Raw genomic sequence first — 20,309 nt, 5'->3', positions numbered from 1 at the left:
TCAAGCAGCCCAGGGGCTGAGCAGGGGGCTAGGGTCTCAGGGCTGTGACCCACCAGCAACAGCAGGTGAGGCCATTCCTGTCTCTGTCCCACTTTCTGGAAGCTGGGGTGGGGACAGCGACAGGGGACAAGCCTTGGCCCTGACATGTGGTCATAACATCCTTGTTCAGGCTGACGCTCAGACCTGGGAGGGGCACAGAGGGATCCAGCCTCGGGGACCCCAGAGGGGTCCAGTCCCAGGGGCCCTATTCTCTGGGTAGGAGACTCAGGCAACCCCTGTATGTTCCTGGGGCCGGGGGCCTTGAGAGGCCAGAGGTCTTCGGACTTCACAGGTGCATGTGCTACCCGAGTAGCCTGGACCCCCACCCCCACCCAGGGGATGGGTGACTCCAGGGAGGTGATTTGAGGCTGTGGACAGGGAAACTGGTGGTGTGAGGGCATTGTTCCCTCCACCTGCCCAAGAGGAATCGCCGAAGGTGTTTATTAGAAATACAGATGCCCCAGGAGCGGTGGATTTAGCAGGGCTGGGGTGGGGCCAGGGAAGCTGTGCTTACTCCTGGGCCGGGCTCTGCTGTGAACACTGGGCTAGATGGGGCCAGGCTATGGGGAGTCCTGGTAATGGGGTCAGGGCCTAGGACACTCAGGGATGCCAGTGCCTCATCCCAGCTCCAGGGGGCCTCAGACACTCTGCCTTCTAGCTGCTTCCAGCCCTATCTGCAGGTCTGGGCTGCCTGCTTGGGAGACCAGAGACCTGGTGCCTGTCCCTCAGTGGGGACAGGGCGTCCTGAGGAGGGTCACAGGGCTCAGAGCCATTCATCTCTCTCCTCAGGCACTCAGACGCCACCCTCCGAGAGTCAGGGAGTAGTTGGGACATCTGTCTGTCACCCTAAGTTGCTTAGAGACCTTCGCAGCCTGGTGAGTCAGAAGAGGTGTTTAGGGCCTAAAAAAATCATCTCTGTGACTCCTCAACCCTCTTACCTGGTGAGAACAGTCAAGCTGTTTCTCATTACTGAACAAGGTGAAGAGAGTCAACCTTTGGCCAGGTTCACCTCAAGGGACAGAAAGCAGACTTGTTTGCAGTGTGGGGGGAGGGGAACAGTCATTGGGGCCACCTCAGCGGCTGCTGGGAGAGAGGGCTGGGGTCATCAGGAGGGTGGCCCACCCCTCTGTTATGGAGATATTGGGCCTAGACCAGTGACCCTGAAGATGTTAAATACTAATTACAAACAGATAAGAGCACCAGCACCTGGTGCTGTGTTGGGGGTGGGGGGGTGGTGAGGAAGAGGAGGGGAGACATATCTGGGTACAGAGCAGAGAGGACACTATATTCGGGAAGGTCATGCTCAGGCAACCCGACTTTGGCCCTGTTTTTCAGAAATATTCAGAACGGGCTTTGGGACAGGAGGGTGATGACAGGGCCTGACCCCTTAAGGACCCCATTGGGGCCCCCGTCTTTAATCTCCGTGAGTCTCATCTCTGAGCATCCAAACCAGCGTGGAAAGTTCCTTCTCGTGATGAGGATGAAAAGCACTAGGTTTGAGCTCGAGCTAAGTCATGGCTTCCGCGGGGGTGCCCCTCCCCGAGTCCCTTCTCTCTGGGCCTCGGTTATCTTATCGCAGGGCTCATCTGAGAGGGAAATGGGACAAAGGACGTGCCAGCCCCCTGCGGCATGAGCAAAGAGCCCTTTCCTTACGTAGGAGCAGGAGGGGCCGTGGGGGCAGAAGGGCAAGAGAGATGTTCACCGCCTCTGGTGAGCTGTCCTCTGGGAACGGCACCCCCACCCTTAAACAACTTCCTCCTACAACCTCAGCCAGAAGGTTCCCTTTGTCTTCAGACCCTGTTTCCTTCCACCTCCCCCAGATAGCCCAGCCCCTCTGGCCTGGCCCAGAGCAATCCTGAGAAGATCAGGGTGACGTGAGCCCATGAGAAAATGCCCAGCGTGAAGCCACATCCTGACCTGGGCCGGGGTGGGGGGGGGGGTCACTCACTGTAAAACATCACAACAGGACATTTCCTGGGCACTGTGCATGTGCCAGGCACAATTAAGTACTTTACAGACATTTCGTTAATTAATTTCATCCTTGCCACACCGCCGTGAAGTAGGTGTTATTATCTCCACCTTACAGATGAAGAAACTGAGGTTTCGAGTAGTGATTCATTTGCTTGAAGTCAGACAGCCGGTAAGTGGTAAGGCTGGAATTTGAACCCAGATGAGCTAAGTTTCCAAAGCTGTCAAGTAAGTGCACTTTGTTGTTGTGTCTACTTCAGGGGCCACATGACCCCATGTTCCTTACAAACCCTGCTCTCAAGACAGGGTCTGAACCCTCTTCGTCCGCCGGCGGGAAAGGCTTGTGTGTGTCCTCCCTCCCTGGGACCTGCATTCCAGGGGAGGGGAGAAGCCCCCGGCGGGGGGATGAAATTGAGATGGTGTGATTTCAGGCAGTAGCCGGGTTGGAATGAGCCCCGGGCCGCGCCCCTCCCTCGCGCCACCTCGGCCTTGGCAGAGTGCAGGTTGTTCTGGTTCTGCCCAGCCTGCTATGAGGCGTCCTTCCCAGACTCAGTTTCTCAGGATAGGGGAACCACAGAGGTTCCTCACTCTGTGGACCTCACTCTCTGTCCAACTCGTTTACGAATCTGGCCGGGAACGGGATGGGGAACTTGGTGTCCAGCATCTGGGGGGGGGGCGCTGGATCTCCGTGAAGCCTCCTGCGTTAACTCCCCACACTGCTTCTCCCCTCAGGGCTCTGCTTGCACACGCTCATTTGCATACGATGCATACCCAGAACTCCCCGGCTGCAGTCCTTATCATGCCGTTTTGCTCCAACCATAGCTCACCCATGGCAGGGGCCCCGTGTCCTTCTTTCCTTCGGTTCTTTCAAGGGCACTCACCTGCGGCCGGGCTGCATAGTGTGCAGCATGGTCGGGTGTGGGAGTGACAGCCAGTGATGGGAGGTAGGGCGGGGACAGGGAGGAAGCCCCAGGCCCGCCCTGTTCTCCGCTCAGGCCTCCCACTGCACGGTCAGGGCCAGGTCTCTGAAGAGAGAGTCTAGTTCTGTGGGCTGCTTCAGGTCTGATGCCTGAGGGGCCGGGCTCTGGGCCTCAGTCTCAGATACAGGCTCCTCGTCCTTGGGACACACGAGGGACTCCAGCAGGCCCCAGGGACTTGGTTCCTGGTCTGTGGGGGAACAGGGGAGGGAAGGAGTGTTCAAAGGGAGGGATACAGGGTGGCCCTCGATCTGGACAGAGGAGAGGAGGGGGAGCTGGCCCTTCAGGTACGACGGTGTCCCTAGTTCCCCTCTGTGTAGCACACTGGGGTCAGGTACTCTGTCCGTGTGAACTCCCAGATGCTGGTGGAAGGAATTTGCTTCCTGGGGGTCCCCCATATCCAAGGAGGTCATCCCTTGCAGAGAAAGGCCATCGGGGATATACCTTCCAGCTGGTGCCTCTTTCTGAAGCTGACATTTAGGCCTGAGGTGTTTGGGACTAGAGAGTGTCACAGGTGGGGAGTCTTTGCCAGAACCTTCTACACACATCCCATAGGAAGAAGGCCAGCTGTCTGGAGTGGTCTGAGGAGTGTAGGAGGGGGGCTGGACCTCAGAGATGGCCTGTGCCATGTATGATGGAGGTTTAGCTTCGGGGGTTACTTGAGGTGCATAGGGTGGGGGCCTAACTTCCGGGGAAGCCTGGGGCGCACAGGACAGTGGGGAGAGTGCCTGGTGAGGCGGCACTCCAGAGGGCCGGAGGACGGAAATGTCTGGCTGCCCGAGGTAGGTGATCTCAGACAGGCTGTGCAGTGGTGGGGCTCCCGGGGGCTCCCTGGGCCCGGAGACCTTGACTTGAGAGTACTGGACGGGCTGGGCCAGACTGCTGGGGCTGCTCAGGTCGAAGACAGGGATCAGCACGTGCTCCTGGATGAACCGCAGAGGCTGGAAGGTCAGGACTCGCTGGACGTTCTGTGCAGGGACGACAACAGTCTACCCGTTAGGGCACGTTCTCAGCTCCCTGAGGGTGCCGTGGATGGTTGGGGTCCTCCAAGGAGAGGCAGAGGGGATGGGGTAGACCACCTGGGGCACTTTTCAAAATGCACGTGCCGCACACCCCCTTGGCTTTCCAGAGATTTCTCTGAATGCTGGGCCTCTGTGAAGGGACAGGGCTCCCAGTTGAGGCTTTAGTGGAGGGCCACTTCTAAAGTCTAGGCTATCTGAAGGAAAGAGAGCGGGGCTGTGCTTTCTCGAGGAAGTAGGTAACTCACATTGGGGGTTACCTTGGGGGTATGCTCTCGAGGTGGTGGCCCATACTGTTCGTCACTCACGAGTCCCCAAGGGCCTGATATAGGGGGCCGGGTGCAAAAAGGATGGGGGAGAAGGGGAGGCAGGGGAGTTCTACAGGAAACGGCTCATCTGGGCTTTGACATTGCGAAATGCCCTCAACTCCTCTGTCCCTCGCATAAACGAGAGCCGGCTCCTAGAGCCCCAGACCCGTCAGGTCGGGCCTCTGCAGCAGGCCCTGTGGCTTTAACAGAGAACCGGTTTCTGGCAGCCATATTGGGGCATGACTTGGGGGGCTTACATAGGGCCTAGAAGCCCTGGCTACACTGGCCCGGATTCCAGGGAGGCCCATTTTGACAGGACGTGAGCTCCAGGGCTCCCCAGAGTGCCCACCCGCTGTCAGCCCCTTGTAGCTGCCTGCTCTCCTAGGTTACCTGCCCGGACGTGGATGCTTTCAAGTCACGTGGGTTTTCTTTACCAAGCCCACTGTCCCCCGTCGCCAACCCTTCTCCAATACACCCTGCTGGGCCATGTCTTTGCCGGCTTTAGGTTGGAGAAGAGAAAGGAAGTCTAATTTTCTGTACTATGTGCTTCTCCCTCCCCTTCAGGGAGAGCCAGGGGTCCCTGGGCCCATGCCCCTGCTGCTTTGGGGTCCCCCCTGGACCCCTCCTTCCGGCCCCAGGCGCAACTGCTCACCAGGGAGTTGGGAGGCGGAGGTGGCTTGGTGACATATCTGTAGCTCAGGTAGCAGAGCCCTGCGACGAGGAAGCCCATGGAGAACAGGAAGGCGCCCGAGAAGGAGTATGTCCACGTCCGATCTGGGGGGGGGGGGCGCAAAGGGGCCAGAGCAGGAAGACTGAGGCTGGGATCTGGTCTGGGCCGGATCCCATGTGGACGCTGCAGGCTGGGTGCTTTCCCTGCCCTGCCCTCTTGGGCCAGGCTTGGGAAGGTCTCTCCTACTCGCAACGTGTGCAGGGCGGGGTCAAGAGCACAAGAAGGGGGCCACATACTAGATGCCTAAGTATCCAGAATTTATAAATCATTCTGACACTAAGGAAAATATGTTGTATGCTCCCACCCCGATGAATATATTTTTCATAACAACCTGGCTCAGCGCAGAGCCTGCTTGGGATTCTCTCTCTCTCTCTCTCTCTCTCTCTCTCCCCCTCTCTCTGTCAAATAAAAAATAAATTAAAAAAATACATAACAACCTGGAAGGCTAGGTTTGAATTTTGGATTCTTAGATTCCTTGGGAGTCCCCGTGCTGAAATGTGGGGGTGCAGGGAGAGCCTGCCACAGGTCCCTGACCCACCCTGGCTCTATCCCTCTCTGGCAGGGGCCTTGTGCACATGGATGTAGACTCCCCAGCCCACACAGCCAAGCTCATCCATGTGCCCCCCCGCTCCAAACAAATAGCCACAAACAAACGGCCATCCTTTGGGCTAAGGGTCTGCACATCAACAGTGTCTCCTCTTGGGAGGAAGGACGCAAGGAACAGATCCGCTAGACTGGACACAACCTCGCTCAGGGCATTCGTACAGGGGATTTTAGGGTCCCAGGTACTCAGAGTGTGGTCTAGGAGGTCACAGGCTCCGGGGGAGAATCTGTGCATTTGGACCTAAGGACTCTTCACCTTGTGGGGAGGGTCATGGCCAGAGTATGGCCGGAGCAGAGCCTTCTAAAGTGACCTCTGTTGCCTGGGTCTGAGGACAGCCCTACCTCCCTAGCAGGGGGCTGGGGGCAGAGGCAGAGGGGGTTGTGTGGGGGGAGGTGGCAGTGGGAGGGGCCTGTCCTCTGTGCCTCCCTACAAAGGTAATGGGCTGGGTGTTTGGGAAGCTCTTGCTCAGGAGGGAGCCCGGGAGGCACCGCCCTTTCTAAAAGGGAAAGAGAAGGACGACTAAGGGCTTTAATGTAGAGCCTTCTCCCAGTGGTCCCGCATCTTTGAGACTGATGCTGCCAGTTCTTGGCCTGACACACTTCCTGTCACCAGCCCAGGTGGGACCGGTAGGAGGCGTGGTAAGAAAGCAATAGTTGGGGTTTTGCGAAAACTGGTGATTTGTGTTCTCCAGGGGTTTTGACCCTCCAGGCCACCCTCCTTCCATTCCCCCATGTGGTGGGATGCTGATTGCCAGCTGTCAGTGACCTTGACAATTGCTGTGAACCCTGGGAATCTCTGGAGCCTCCACTTCTAGCCCACTTCTCGCCCTTCCCCAGCTCTGACTGTTGACCTCTCTGGGTCAGCTTCCCACCTCAGTGATAACCCTGTCCCCTGTCACACGGTATTCCTCTTGGTGCTCTGGAATGTGGGGTGTTAGAGGTCTGGCTCAGCCACTGACGTGCTGAGAACCCTTCTCTCTGCTGCATGACCCTCTCTGGTCTACTATTTATTTTTATTTTTATTAAAAAATTTTTTTTCACACTCATTTTTGAGAGACAGAGAGAGACGGAGCATGAGTAGGGGAGGTGCAGAGAGAGAAGGAGACACAGAATCTGAAGCAGGCTCCAGGCCCTGAGCTGTCAGCACAGAGCCCAATGCGGGGCTTGAACTGACGGACTGTGAGATCATGACCTGAGCTGAAGTCGGACGCTCAACCGACTGAGCCACCCAGGCGCCCCTCTGGTCTACTATTTACTAAGAATAGGAGCCAGCAATTACTGAACTCTTACTATATGCACGGTGTGGGTGCTCTGCCTATGACATCCTACCAAACATTGAGGGCCAGAGATGCTCCTTTCTTAGGGATAATGAAGCTGAGTCTCAGAAAGGCTAAGTGACTTGGCCAAGGGCACACAGCTGTTCGGTGGAGAACCAGGATTGTCATGTTCAACTACAAAGCTCTCCTCATAGGCACTATACAAGGATGCCTTAGTTTCCCCATCTGTAAAAATTGGATATGGGGTGAAATGACCCCTAGAGTCCTTTCCAGCATCAAGATGCTCAGATGTTGCTCTGTGACCCTCCCAGACATCCTGAGAAGTAAAGTGGAAATTCTGGACTCTGGGATAAGACAGACTGTGTGATACGGGGTCAAGGGCAGGACATATCACTCTGAAATGGAAATAAGAGACATAAATGTGCAGTAGAGAGGCCTAGCCAAAAACAAAATTGCAAAGTGCTGGTTAGAGCCCAGCTTCAAGATTAGATGAACTGACCAGCTGTGCAGTTGCTTGTAAGTTGCTTAGCCTCTCTGAGCCAGAGTTCCGCCTCTGTGAAATGGGGGTGAGGCTACCCAACCCACAAGATTGTTATAAAGATTAAATGGGATAATGCATGTAAAGCATTTCACATAGTGCTTGGCAATGGAGTGGGTGCTTAATAAATGGCGGGAATTGTTGTTAATATACTTAATTTTGAAGGATGAGGTGACTTCTAGATGTCAGGAAGAAATAGCCAATAAGAAATGTGACTTATGTAAAAGTATCTACGGTCTTAGAAAAAAAATAAAAGGTATCACATCATGAGCTAGACCGTGTAAGGACAAGCCAATAGAAGGATAAGGGTAGAGGGGGCTGCACATTGGCAGAAAGTGGGGTGGGGCAGGGGTAGGCCAGGAATGGGGGACATTTGTCTAGTCCATCCAGGGGAAAGAGTCACAAATCATATACATGCTCCCAGCTTGGTGCCTGTACACCAAGTCGGTTTCCTTTTCTAGCTCTGCTCTTGCCAAGTTCTATTCTGGTGTCCCCGTGGCCCTTCCCCAGGAAAGGCATGCCCCGCGCAAGTGGCCAGTGCTGGCCTTTCGACCAGGCATCTTTTCCCCCGAAAATTAATGCACTGGGACTTGGGTGGAGACAATCAGTCTCTTGTGCATTCTTGCGGCGACTGGTGAGTTGAGTTTCTGAACAACACCGGGGAGGAGAGCTTCCCCGAGGATGATTCTACCCAGCTACAGGCATGCCCTACGGCCCAGCCTCTGACAGCTGCCTCGCCTCCTCATTAGCACAGAAATCACCTACTGACATCATGAATCTGAACCTGATGACTAAGGAGGAGACTCTTTTTCCAAATCCATCCGACCCACTCCTATCACTTTCATCTTCTCAACTTGCACCATCTCCCTGAGCCAATGACTCAAAACGATTTCTATGGTAGCGTGGTGATGAGAACATGGTCTCCTGAATTCAGCCTTGTTCTATCCCTCACCGCCTGTGTGCCCTTGTGCAGGTTACTTAACCACTCTGAACTTTAGTGTCTTCAGTAAGACAGGGTGATAATCGTACCTGTCTCATAGGTAGCTCATGAGGATTGTGGTTAGTGGTTCCTGGTCCCTGGCTAGCATTGCAGAATAGCTAGTTCTTGGGGTGCCTGGGTGGCTCTGTCAGTTAGGCGTCCGACTTCAGCTCAGGTCATGATCTCATGGTTTGTGGGTTCGAGCCCCGCATCGGGCTCTGTGCTGACAGCTCAGAGCCTGGAGCCTGCTTCGGATTCTGTGTCTCCTTCTCTCTGCCCCTTCCTCACTTGTGCTCTGTCTCTCTCTGTCTTTCAAAAAAAAAATTAAAAAAAGAAAAGAAAAGAAAAAATGCTAGGTCTTATCACTGTTACTGTTCTTTGACTTTGGAAGATACTGAGGGAACTTTTTATCATCTCTGCTTTCCCTTCTGCAGATTATTTCCCAGTATATCTCACCTGGGTTAATATTAAGGTGGATTTGCCAGGGTATATACAAAGCTGGTCAGAGAGAGGATATCCAGCAGGTTGGAGGGTAGGGATTAAACACGTTTAATAACAGCCCATCGGCTAACTCAATGATGGATAAACAAACATTGACTTTGGCAATACGCTAATAATCCTTCTGTAGTTTTTGGTGGGCCACCAGACCTCACCTTGGTTAGAGGGAAGAAAGCACAGAGTCAAGAATTCAGGAGTCCCACCTCCCTCTGGCTCCAGTTGAACTTACCTGGCAAGGTCTTCACTCGGCACACGTAGGGGTCGCTCTCTCTGACCAAGGCTGGAACAAAAATCCTGATGGCTCCAAGGAACTCTGTGTCGGGGGTCAGGCCAATGAACTCGTATTCCCTCTGCTTGCCTCCAAGGTGCTGAATTTGATAGAGAACGCAGAGTGACTCCTTGTACACACTAGTCTCCGTATGGGGCCCAAGCAAGCCTGTGTACCCCTCTGCCTGGGTTATTGCACTCAGGGTCCACCAGCTACCCACACCAAAAGCTGGTGGTTGGTCCGCAATGCTCCATTCCTATTCCCCTACCCTCTGCTTTATCTGCAAACCCAATCGGTCACCGAGCAACACGTGCTTTCACTAGAACAGGGTCTGGCCCATGAAGCACTCTCTTTAGGCTAGCTGCTGTTACCATCACCGCCTCCACCAACATCACCATTATCTCCCCTTCTCCTAGTTTTTCTCCTCCTCCTCTTCCTCCTTCTTTGTCAAGTATCAAAAACCCTTGAATATCCGTCCCTCTCTTATGCCTTCCTCATTGCTTCTGCCTTAATTGGGCCTCAAAAGCTAAGAATTTTCTTCTTCGTTCTTTGCCTTTCAGCTACATCTTCCCCTTTGCAGGCATGTGGAGGCCAGGGTTTAGGGTTATTTTTATGTTTATTTTTGGAGGGGCGTGTAAGTGTGTGAAGGAGTATACAAACGGATTTTACAACTCACTGTTTTGTGCAACTCATACGGTTGAAATTGCACACGTTAAATATCGTGTGATACAAGTCCAGCAAGTTGCCAAGGCCCAAGATTCCTCCTTCCCCAGATTTTTTTTACTGCCGCTATCGGCACAGAGCCCGACGCGGGCTGTACTCACAGACCGGGAGATCGTGACCTGAGCCGAAGTCGGACGCTTAACCGACTGAGCCACCCAGGCGCCCCATCTCATTCACTTTCATATTCGATCTCTCTTCTTTTTGCTCCCAGTAATTTATAGCTTCTTTGGACTGACCCTCCCTAAAGCATCAACTGTAAACTCTGGCCAAAATAAAAACCACCTGTAGGCATTAGAGAGTAAGCAAAGGCAGGCAGATACAGGAGAAAGCAGAAAGGGAAAGGTATTAGGTGGATTTGTCATCTTTTAAAATGTCTTTTAGCTTGCGGTGTGGTTTAAACCTAAATAGAGGGGCGCCTGGGTGGCGCAGTCGGTTAAGCGTCCGACTTCAGCCAGGTCACGATCTCGCGGTCCGTGAGTTCGAGCCCCGCGTCGGGCTCTGGGCTGATGGCTCAGAGCCCGGAGCCTGTTTCCGATTCTGTGTCTCCCTCTCTCTCTGCCCCTCCCCCGTTCATGCTCTGTCTCTCTCTGTCCCAAAAATAAATAAACGTTGAAAAAAAAAATTTAATAAAAAAAAAAAATAAATAAACCTAAATAGAAACCTTGTAATCTTACTGGTTTGAATAATAATAAGAGAGAGTTCTGGGCAATCAGAACAGCTAAAAGTGAGAGGAGAGACCACAGAGAGGACTGGTCCATAGAGAGGCAGGAGGCCCAAGTTCTGAGTGTAAACCTGGCCCAAATCCCCGGCTGGCCCCTAAAGTGAGTAGGATAAACTCCAAGCAGTCCAGGTAAAGGTCAAAGAATGGGACTGACATTTTGGAGTTTGAAGCCCAGCCAAATTACCTGCCTGCTAAAATAAAACGGAACAAGTCAATTACTCTTCGGAAGAAAAGAACAGAATCCAGAGCCCCCCCCCCCCAGTATACCATTCACAGCATCCAGGATACATTCTAAAATTGTTAGACGGGCAGAGTAAGAGAAAATGTGATCCATACTCAGGAGAAAAGACAATCAGTGGTGACCTCCTCCAAGATGACGCAAATCTGGCATTAACAGGCAATGATTTTCAAGCAGCTGGTAGAAATACGCTCAAGGAAGTGAAAGAAAATGTGCTAAAACTGAGTGACTAGGAAGTCTCACCAGAATAGAAACTATGAAAATTGGAAACTTTAGAACTGAAAAATACAATATTTGAAATAAGAATCGCACTGGAGTGTTCTTAATAGCAGATGGGAGGTGACAAAAGAGTCAGAGAACTCAAAAACAGATCAATAGGGTAAGGAGAATTAGCGTGATGGTCACACAACTTTGTGCATGTATTAAAAGCCATTGAGTTGTACACTTTAAAAGGAAGGATTTTATGGTATGTGAATTATATCTCAAGGAAAAGGGCCAAGATGGTCAGAATGCTGTCTTCAAGAGATGTACTTTAAATATGAGACAGTGAAATTGACAATAAATGGAGGTAAAAGGATATACGAGGGAGATTAAGTATAAGGAAGCTGGAGAGGCTATATGAGTAACAGGTGAAGAAGACTTCAATACAAAGAATCATACTGGGGAGAAAAGGACATTTCATAATGATAAAAGGGTCAATTTAGGCCCCAATGAGGCCGTGACGATCAGAACTGTGTATGTGTTTGATAACGGAGTTTCATGCACACAATGCCTGGCCAGATTGCACAGAGTTAAAGGGAAAATAGACAAATCCACAGTCTCAGGTGGAGGTTTTATTTTTTTGTTTATTAAAAAAAAATATTTTTAAAATCTTTATTTATTTTTGAGAGAAAGAGAGAGACACAGACAGAGCATGAGCAGGGGAGGAACAGAGAGGGAGGGAGACACAGAATCCGAAACAGGCCCTAGGCTCTGAACTGTCAGCACAGGGCCCGACGCGGGGCTCGAACTCACGAAGCACGAAAGCCTGACCTGAGCCAAAGTTGGACGCTTAACTCACTGAGCCACCCAAGCACCCCTGGGTGGAGATTTGAATACTCTCAGCAATTAAAAGAACAGTAGACCTTCCCCAATCAGGAAAGACATACAGCATGTAACACTATCAGCTGCCTTTATCTGATATATTTATAGAGCGCTCTACCAAGCAATGGTAAGATACACATTCTTTTCAAGCACACATGGATCACTCACCCAGATGGGCCATATGCTGAGCCAGAAAACAAGTTTCCATACATTTAAGAGGACTGCAAACACACAGAGTATGTTCTCTGGCCACAAACTGAATTAAGTTGTAAGTCATCTCCCCACAAGGAGCGTGATAAGGACTCTTCCTGCTCAGTAATCTCTGCTCCCCTGACTGTGGAAATAAATAGAACTTCTCTGTCCACCACCCAGGTTTACCTCCCGTGGCTCGTCTACCTCAGTGGTTGTCCCGCTTCAGGGTGGGTAAGAAGCACTTGGGTTGTTCACTGAAAATTCAGATCCCAGACAGGCAAGTACAGAATTTCAGTGAGTAGATTGGAAGGAGGCTGCATTTTAAATAAATATTGCAGGAGAGTCTGATGCCATTGATTGGGGGCCACGTTTTGAGAAACAGCCCCTGCGCTCCAGCCAAACCAGACAATTTGGTGCTTGTCAGTAGGGCTTTAAGTTTTCTTGCTTCTGTCTCCGGTCATGGGGGGGCAGCCTAGGCCAGTGAAGGGAAAATGTGGGCTCTGAACAGAGCTGGATAGGAATCTTGACTATGCTATTATTTGCTGAACAATCTTGAGCGAGTGCCTGAACCTCTCTGAGCCTCTGTTTTCTCGTTCAGAAAATGGAGATAATAGCACCTACCTCCTAAGGTTATGGTAAAGATTAAGGGATATCATAAGCATGTATTACTTGGCACATCTCAGAAATTGGCATTGGCACCAGAAAGTTCTGGGAGTTTTTCCAGAACTCTTTGAGCTGCCATTTCCCCCCTCCCCTCCCCACCCCTGCTCCACCACACACGATACCCTTATTTTCCTCTTTCTATAACTATCTGAATTCTTGTTTTTGCTCCTTCTTCATCTACTAGGTTATAAACATCTTGGGTGCAACGATAGTCATTCAATGGAATTATGGACTCGTGGCACCTGCTGGGAGAAAATAACACATGTTTCCTGGATATAAAAGAAATACCTTGTATACGATTTGACCCTTTGTACCCTTGCTTTCCACCTTTCCTTGTTAGTGATCTTAAGACACTGCCTGTATCCAGTTACTGAAAATAGAGGAGAACCAGCAAAAAGAACTACAGCAGTGGAAATAGATTCCAGCATTTTCCAAAGCGGACACCTGAAGATGTTAACAGAGGTTGCTCTCCAGGATGTTATAAGGCATTAAGCAAAAGATAAAGTTTAAAAAAAAAATCATGCAAAGTAAAAAGAGCTTCTCTGGTCAAGAGATTTGAGAGAAGTTGTATTCAATGAATTAAAACTGAAGACTTGGCTTTTCAGGACTTGTCAGAGACTTCAGTGCTATTGTGTATGTGATCTACAAGAAGGAGGGCTGTGTTTCAGAGAATGCTAAAAAATACATATATATAGAAAACACATCTCCTTTCTACTTAAAGCGATGCAGATCTAATTGAGAGGGAAATGAGTTTCCAAGGCAGGGAAGGACCAGGGAGACATATACACTTACCATCTGGTAGGTGTGGTTGACCTGGAGCTCTAAGTGGTAGGACAGGTCGGGGAAGACGTCCTCCAGGGTTAGCCGGTGGCCATCCCCTGTGTGGATAGGCGTGGTGGTGGGATGGACAATCATCTGGATGGATCTCACCTTGGGGATACAGGTCACATTGGGTGGTTTGATGGTAGCTAGAAAGGGGAGAAGGAAACGCAAAAAAGAAAGGGCTAGAACCAGCCAGTAGTGTCTGAGACTGCTCCAGACCCTGGTATGGGACTGACTGCTTCCCTTCTCCTCCCACCCCAACCCCAGCTATGCTCTGAAAGCATCAGCTACACAAACTCGTGAGAAGACAAAAGTTCTGCAAGCAACTGGTGTTTGGGGTTGAGGTTGGCAAAAGGGTGCCCAGGGGTGAGTGGGAAGCACCCAGGGAGAGGGGCAGTGGCCCCCTAGATTAACCATGACCTTACCCTGCCTTCTCAATCCCCACCTCGAGTCTGGCCAGAGCACCCTTCCCCAAGTCTATCGGCTATGACAGCTTTGGGGACTGATGGCTCAACTACATAACCTAAATAATGTTTGGGGGGCCTCAAATTATTGATTCGGCCTCAAAGGCCAGACCTAAGACTTCAATCTCGTTCAAGACAAAATTTTCCCAATAACCAAATAACCCTTAGGGGTTTACAGACCTCTTTAAGAATTTGATGAACGCTATGGAACTTCTCTTCCCCAAAATGTACCTACAGATACAAATATTTTCCGCTCGATTTTAGGGATTCATGAACCCTACTCCTCCTGAAGCTAACTTATAAAAATCCCTCAAGGGTCCATTGACCCACCAAGATCAAAAACATCTGAACTAGAAGAATGTGAACTTCAGTTTTGTTTATAAAAAACTGAGTTAAAAATCCTCAAAAAGGGAATGAGGGAAGTAAATGAAGACTACGTCCATCGAACAGATCATTTTGCAGCCATGAGATGTCCACGTCGTGGAAAAATGCTTAACAACAGGGGCAAACGTTCCTGATAGCATTCTGTGAAAAACACCTACCAACCAGGTTACGAAAGAGTAGAAAGGGTCCCTAGCAACTATGTTTATGTTTAAGTGTTCAGATTCTTTTGGGCTACTTTCATGTTTGTTTGTGGATTTCTACATTTTCCAGATTTTCTGCAGTAAATACGTATTAATTGGACAAGCCAAGAAAAAATAACTTGTTTAATTTTACTTTTTAATTTTCTTGGACAGCCACACGGCTGTTAAGTCAGTAAGTGAACATCACCACCTGCTTAACTTGTGTGGGGAGTTTGGCAACTCCTACTCCATTCATTCATTCATTCATTCATTCATCAGTTATGTATTAATTCCCACGTGCCAGGCCCTACGCGAAGGACCGAGAATACAGGGGATTCCACACCTCCACATGGAGTCCGTGTTTCACTGGGGAAGGCAGATGCTATACACGTAAGCAAATGGTGACATGAGCTGTCGAGACAATGAACAGTTGACTGTGGCAGAGAATAACAGGTGGCGATGTAGTGAAATGAGGTCACTGGGGCCGTGAGCGGGGACGCCCACTTAGGAGGTGATATTGAGGCAGAGACCAAGACTGAGGACCGGAAAAGAGTCCAGGCCAGAGTAGGGCGCTGAGTTAGGAGGCCTTGGTTGTAGTCAAGAGGCGAGGTGAAGGCGACTGACCTCGGGAGGTCGGGATGGAGCTGGAGGAAGATGAACAGTGCACATGGGATGCTCTGTAGTTGCGTCTACCTTCCCTAAAAGCCACGTCTCTAACGGCCCCCCAGAGCCCTCCTGGGCCGTCCCCCTCCCCTTCCCTGCAGTGAGGGGCGCCCACTCACTGTGATACAGGGAGCTGAACCGGTCGGTCATCTTGGTGGCCGACGGGCCTGCAGCGCTGATAGCAGTTACGCGGGCATAGTAGTGCTCCATGGGGTTGCCCGTCTCCAAGGTCAGGTTGCAGGATTTCCGGGTGATCCGTTGGCAGCCCTCCTTTGCCAGCCACTCTCTCTCTCCGTACCTGGAGGCGAGGGAGGGACCGGAGCACACGTTCAATGAGCGGGCCTGGCACTGGGCCCGTGGTTTATTAATAATGATAACGATATCTAGTATTTACTTCGCGTATTCTGTGTCCCAGGCCCCTTATGCGGATGATCTGTGAGTCCTCACCGTGATCCCGTGAGGTTCATATATCGTTCTCCCGCCTTTTCGAATAAGGAAGCTGAGGCTTAAAGAGGCAATATCTGGGCAGGTGTTTGGAGCTTACGCCTGGGGAGCCGGGATTTGAACTCAGCCAGCCTGAGTTCATATTCTGGGCTCGTCGTCACCAAAAGCCTTTGAGGAAGGCACTGTTATCCCCGTTTGACAGATGAGGGATCTGAGGGGCAGAGAGGCGAAGTGACTTGCCGCGGGATAAAGTGGCAGGACCAGCAACGGAACCTGGGTTTGCAGACCCCTGAGCCCACGTCAACCTCCTCCCCTGCATGGGAAGGGAGACGGGCAGGAATGAGGGCATGGGCTCGAGGGGGTGGGCATGACTTTCTGTTGAGCTAGTCTCACTGATGAGAATAAAACAATTATTTTCCAGGCACGAGTGTTCATGGGTCTATCTTAATTAATCTACCTAACAATCCATGATGAAGGTCCTCTCACTTTACGGATGGGACACAGGCTTGGTGCCCATCGCCCAGGGTTATAAAGGCGAGAGCCGGCCAGTCTGACCCCGGAGCCTGGAATTTTAACAATCACCATATTCTCCCTTTGCAAAAGAAACCACAAAGCAGCAAAGCTCTATCTGGCAGGCAGTGGTGCAGGCTGTATAACATCAGGTGGGGGTGTGGGGACATACCGCACAGGGGGATTTTCTCGGAAGGGTCGGTTTCAGAGCAGAATCAAAAGAGGTCATGTGGAGAGGGAAGCCTACTTTTTATACTCAACACTGTAGACCGTGTCTGGGGCGCTCTCCGGCCTGCTGTCCCACGTCAGGATGTTTTCGAAGTTGCTGGACTGGAATTTTACGTGTTGAAGAAGATCCGAGGTGTCCTCAGCCACGTGAGCTGCAGGAAGTGGGGGAGCAGCGTGAGGAGATGGGCACGAGGACCCTGCCTCCAGCCTTCCAACAAGCCGGCCGATGAGGGGTCCTACTCACCAGAGAGTCTGCAACGGACCATCACCGCTCTCCTTCACTTCTTTTTCCATTCTTTACTGAGCTACTTTTATTGTTGTTATTATTATTTATGATTATATTCAGTACTCATTATATATTATTATATTTACTATTTTCATTCTTCACATCCCATAAAATTCGCCGTTTTATTTTATTAAAAAAATTTTTTTAATGTTTATTTATTTTCGAGACAATGCGAGAGACAGAGTGCAAGCCCCGGAGGGGCAGACAGAGGGAGACACAGAATCCGAAGCGGGCTCCAGGCTCCGAGCCGTCAGCCCAGAGCCCAATGAGGGGCTCGAGCTCACGAACTGTGACATCATGACCTGAGCCGAAATCAAGAGTCAGTCGCTTAACTGCCTGAGCCACCCAGGCGCCCCTCAGAGACGTTTCTTTGCTCAGGGTCACAGTTAGTATATGACAGAGCCTACAGAACTCATCAGAGTGCTAGACTGGTCATGGGGGGATACAGGAGGGCAAGGAGGGGACAGCAAAAGGCCAGAGCCCCAAGAAGAGGACCAGGGAGGGACCACTGCCCCTGAAGCAATTTTTACTATAAATGAGAGCTTTCATTTCCAAAGCTCTTCTCTCAGCCCTCCACGCTTGGTCTGTGGAAAGGAAGAGGGGCGCAGGAAAATGGCAGCCGGAACTGACAGCTGGCTCTGAGCGTGCTCAGAAGGGCCTGGGTTGGCCGGGGTGGGAAATAAACAGGTGCGGACCCACTTGCGCCAAGGCCTTGGGGCCTTGTGTACATATGTGTCTTTGATGTGTGTGTGCCTCCACCCACCCTGGACGTGACCATGACCACAACAGGCCCAAGGAGTGGGTTGTTATTTAGTCCCCACTCTGAGTCTACATACGATATTTCTGCAAGAGGGGTCCGTGGGCTTAGGAGGCACCTGAGAGGGTGGGAAAGAGGGTTAGGACAAACCTGACCCTGCTGTGCATCCACTGGCAAGGTCTAAGGACGCATTCCTCTTTGAACCTGGGTTGGTCAGTCCCAGCAGCTATAGAGATCTTTGCGTTCCAGGTTTCTTGGAGCTCTCAGAACAAGGCCTAGGGGTCTGGGGGTGCAGGGGGGTGTCTTACTGCTTCTAGCCAATGTGGTGGCTATGCTATTGGGCCCCAAGGTGTGGCTGACATCTTGTTTGGATCTGAGTCTGGGCAGAATTGGGGTCTGTTCTGGAGGGAGTGAGCGATCCTGGATTCAGGGCTGGGTCTTAAGTTGAGGGAGGGAGTCCAATTTGAAGTCAGAACTGAATGTTGGCTACTGGTGGGGTGGTAAAGGTAGGGCAAGGTGGTAAAGGAGAGAGCGAGGGTGGATTTGAGAGAAGGTCAGGGTCTGTCTGGGGTGTCTAAGCCACCCCTCGTTAGGGGCTACAGTGGAAAGGTTGCTGGCTGAGGTCAGTATGCTGGTGGGCTAGTTGGGTTGGGGGGGAGCCTGGTGGCTGAGGCTGAGACTTGCTTGGGAGGTGAGGGGCCCAGGCTGGGAGGAGGTTGGCACCATTTTTCAGAAGGGAACTGAAGTTGGCTTCCAGAAATGAGGAGGATGGACCTTGCCTGGATTCTTCTTTTAGGGGGGATTGAGGGCTAACAGGATCTCTCCTCTCCTCCTACCTCACTCATTTCGTTTTCTCCTCAACTCCATCATGCGTTCCCCAACCTGTGTTGTGTCTGCACTTCCTGGGTGAAAGTCTACATTGTGAAATCCTGGACACCCATGTGTTGTCTAGAAACTGACAGACCAGTAGCCTCTAGAAAAGGAAGTTCCCACGTTTGCTTGGAAAAACAATTTTATGTCAACAAGTCGGAAGCTAAGGAAAAATGAACAAACAAAAACAATTCAAAATATTCTGGAATCAGCCTCAGAATGCTAGGGCAGAGGAGACCTGGGTCCCAGAGAACCTTCTTGGCTCTGAACAACTCCTAAGACTGTTTCCCTTCGGTCCCCATCTGAAAGGGTCAGGAGCTTGTAAGACTTCCAATCAGAATGGAGTCTTCGGGGGAGGCAACAAGTCTTCCTCACTCATCAAGGGCGCAGCGTGCTGGGAATACCCATCTTGATGCCGGAGTTGGACAGACTGGAGGGGCCCAGGCGGCAGCCGGAAGCACTGTGGATCCCACCAGCTTATGCAGGGGACAGGGGACAGCAGCAGAGGGGGCTGGGAAGCCCCCGGCTCTTTATGGGCTTTATCCTGCACTTGAGCCAGAAAGGGCCTTGCAGGGACCCTCCCTCCCGCTCTTCAGTCAGCACTATGCATTCACTTCCTGGGAAAGTTCCCTGAATTGTACTACCCCTCTCCTGGAGCAGAGACACAATCTGGGATCTCACGCATCCGTTTGAAATTTCTCTATAACGGTAAATCAAGAAACCGATTTTATTGGGTTTGGAAACCATGCCTTCTAGTTCTGTTTTCAAAGGGTGTTTTAAGACCCGTTAACGCGGCAGGCCTGGCCGTTGTGGGGCAAAGCGCTCTCTGGGATCTAGAGTGAGGGGCCGGAAGAGCCCCCCAGCCCCAGAGGTGAGGAGGGAAACAATGGCCGCACTCGGGTTTTGTCCCTCTGTTGTTCTCCCACCTCCCCTTGTTGGGCCAGTGAAAGCCAGAAGCAGAGGAAGGGACCATACAGCTATCAGAATGATTCGAGTGGTCCAAGGAGGTCTGCGTCCCTCGGGCCAATTCTCTAACCACTGAGGTGAGGGGATCTGGCACCCCCAGTTCAGACAGCTGGCTGCATCCCTGAGTTTAGAGGTTAGTTGAGTCTCCAGAAGAACCCAGGGTCTGAGTTTTCCCCAGTACCCTGAGGTTTCCCCCAGTTCTCCAGGGAAACTTATCATCCAGTTCAGCCCTAGTGGAGAGGAAACCGAAACTGGCTGGGATGGGGGAAAAGACCCCGATCAACCCTCCCGGGTGTCGGGGGAGGTGGGGGGGGGGATCTGACCACAGGGTGACGGGCACTCACCGGCCAGGGATCCCGCGGCCAGGATGGTCAGTAGCGTCCTCATGGGGCCGGGCTCAGGGCCCTCTTTTGGCCTCCGCTCTGGGCAGAGCACGGTTGGAAGACTGAGAGGCTTTGCCGCCTTGGCATCGGGCTCCACCCAGGTGCAGGGGTGGGGAAAGATGGGAGGGTGGGGCCAGAGCAGGGGGAACGAGGTGCAAAGGTGTCTGGTCTGTAAGCTTCAGAATTCCAGGTCCTGGGCGGGATCCTCGGGGAGTTCCTTTCCTAGTTGCAGAGAACAGTAATAGCGACAGGCCAGCTTGTTTATCTGGTCTGGTGGCTGACTCAACCCAGGCTGTTCAGTGCTTTATCAGGAAGCTAAGAGACAGAAAAAGTAAAAAAATAAAAAGGCAAAAATAATCCATGACACGCAGCCCCGTCGGACAGCAATTTGGCACTGCGTCTCAAAAACCTGCAACGTGCGGGTAACTTTTGCCCCAGAAATTTCCTTCTCAGGAATTTATCCTGAGGACAATCACTGGAGCAGACAAGGAAGGGAACAGGAAATATGTTCCAGAATGTTCCTGGTGGC

General features: G+C 51.6%; 1 protein-coding gene across 1 annotated transcript; it reads right to left on the bottom strand.

The window, feature by feature from the left end:
- Positions 1-2,710: 2,710 nt before the first annotated feature.
- IL22RA1 (interleukin 22 receptor subunit alpha 1) lies at positions 2,711-20,088 on the bottom strand. Its single transcript, XM_047085247.1, has 7 exons — positions 19,742-20,088; positions 16,538-16,670; positions 15,456-15,634; positions 13,617-13,792; positions 9,166-9,304; positions 4,964-5,085; positions 2,711-3,952 (listed from the first exon to the last, which is right to left on the bottom strand). The coding sequence occupies exons 1-7, from the start codon at positions 19,782-19,784 to the stop codon at positions 2,999-3,001; spliced, it is 1,746 nt and encodes a 581-aa protein (XP_046941203.1). The 5' UTR covers positions 19,785-20,088; the 3' UTR covers positions 2,711-2,998.
- Positions 20,089-20,309: the final 221 nt, after the last annotated feature.

The sequence above is a fragment of the Lynx rufus genome, unplaced genomic scaffold, assembly GCF_022079265.1.
Source record: "Lynx rufus isolate CCGP_SWC_20201006 ecotype Redwood Valley unplaced genomic scaffold, mLynRuf1.p SCAF_2, whole genome shotgun sequence".
NCBI lineage: Eukaryota > Metazoa > Chordata > Mammalia > Carnivora > Felidae > Lynx > Lynx rufus.
This window is presented reverse-complemented; position numbering and strand designations above follow the sequence as displayed.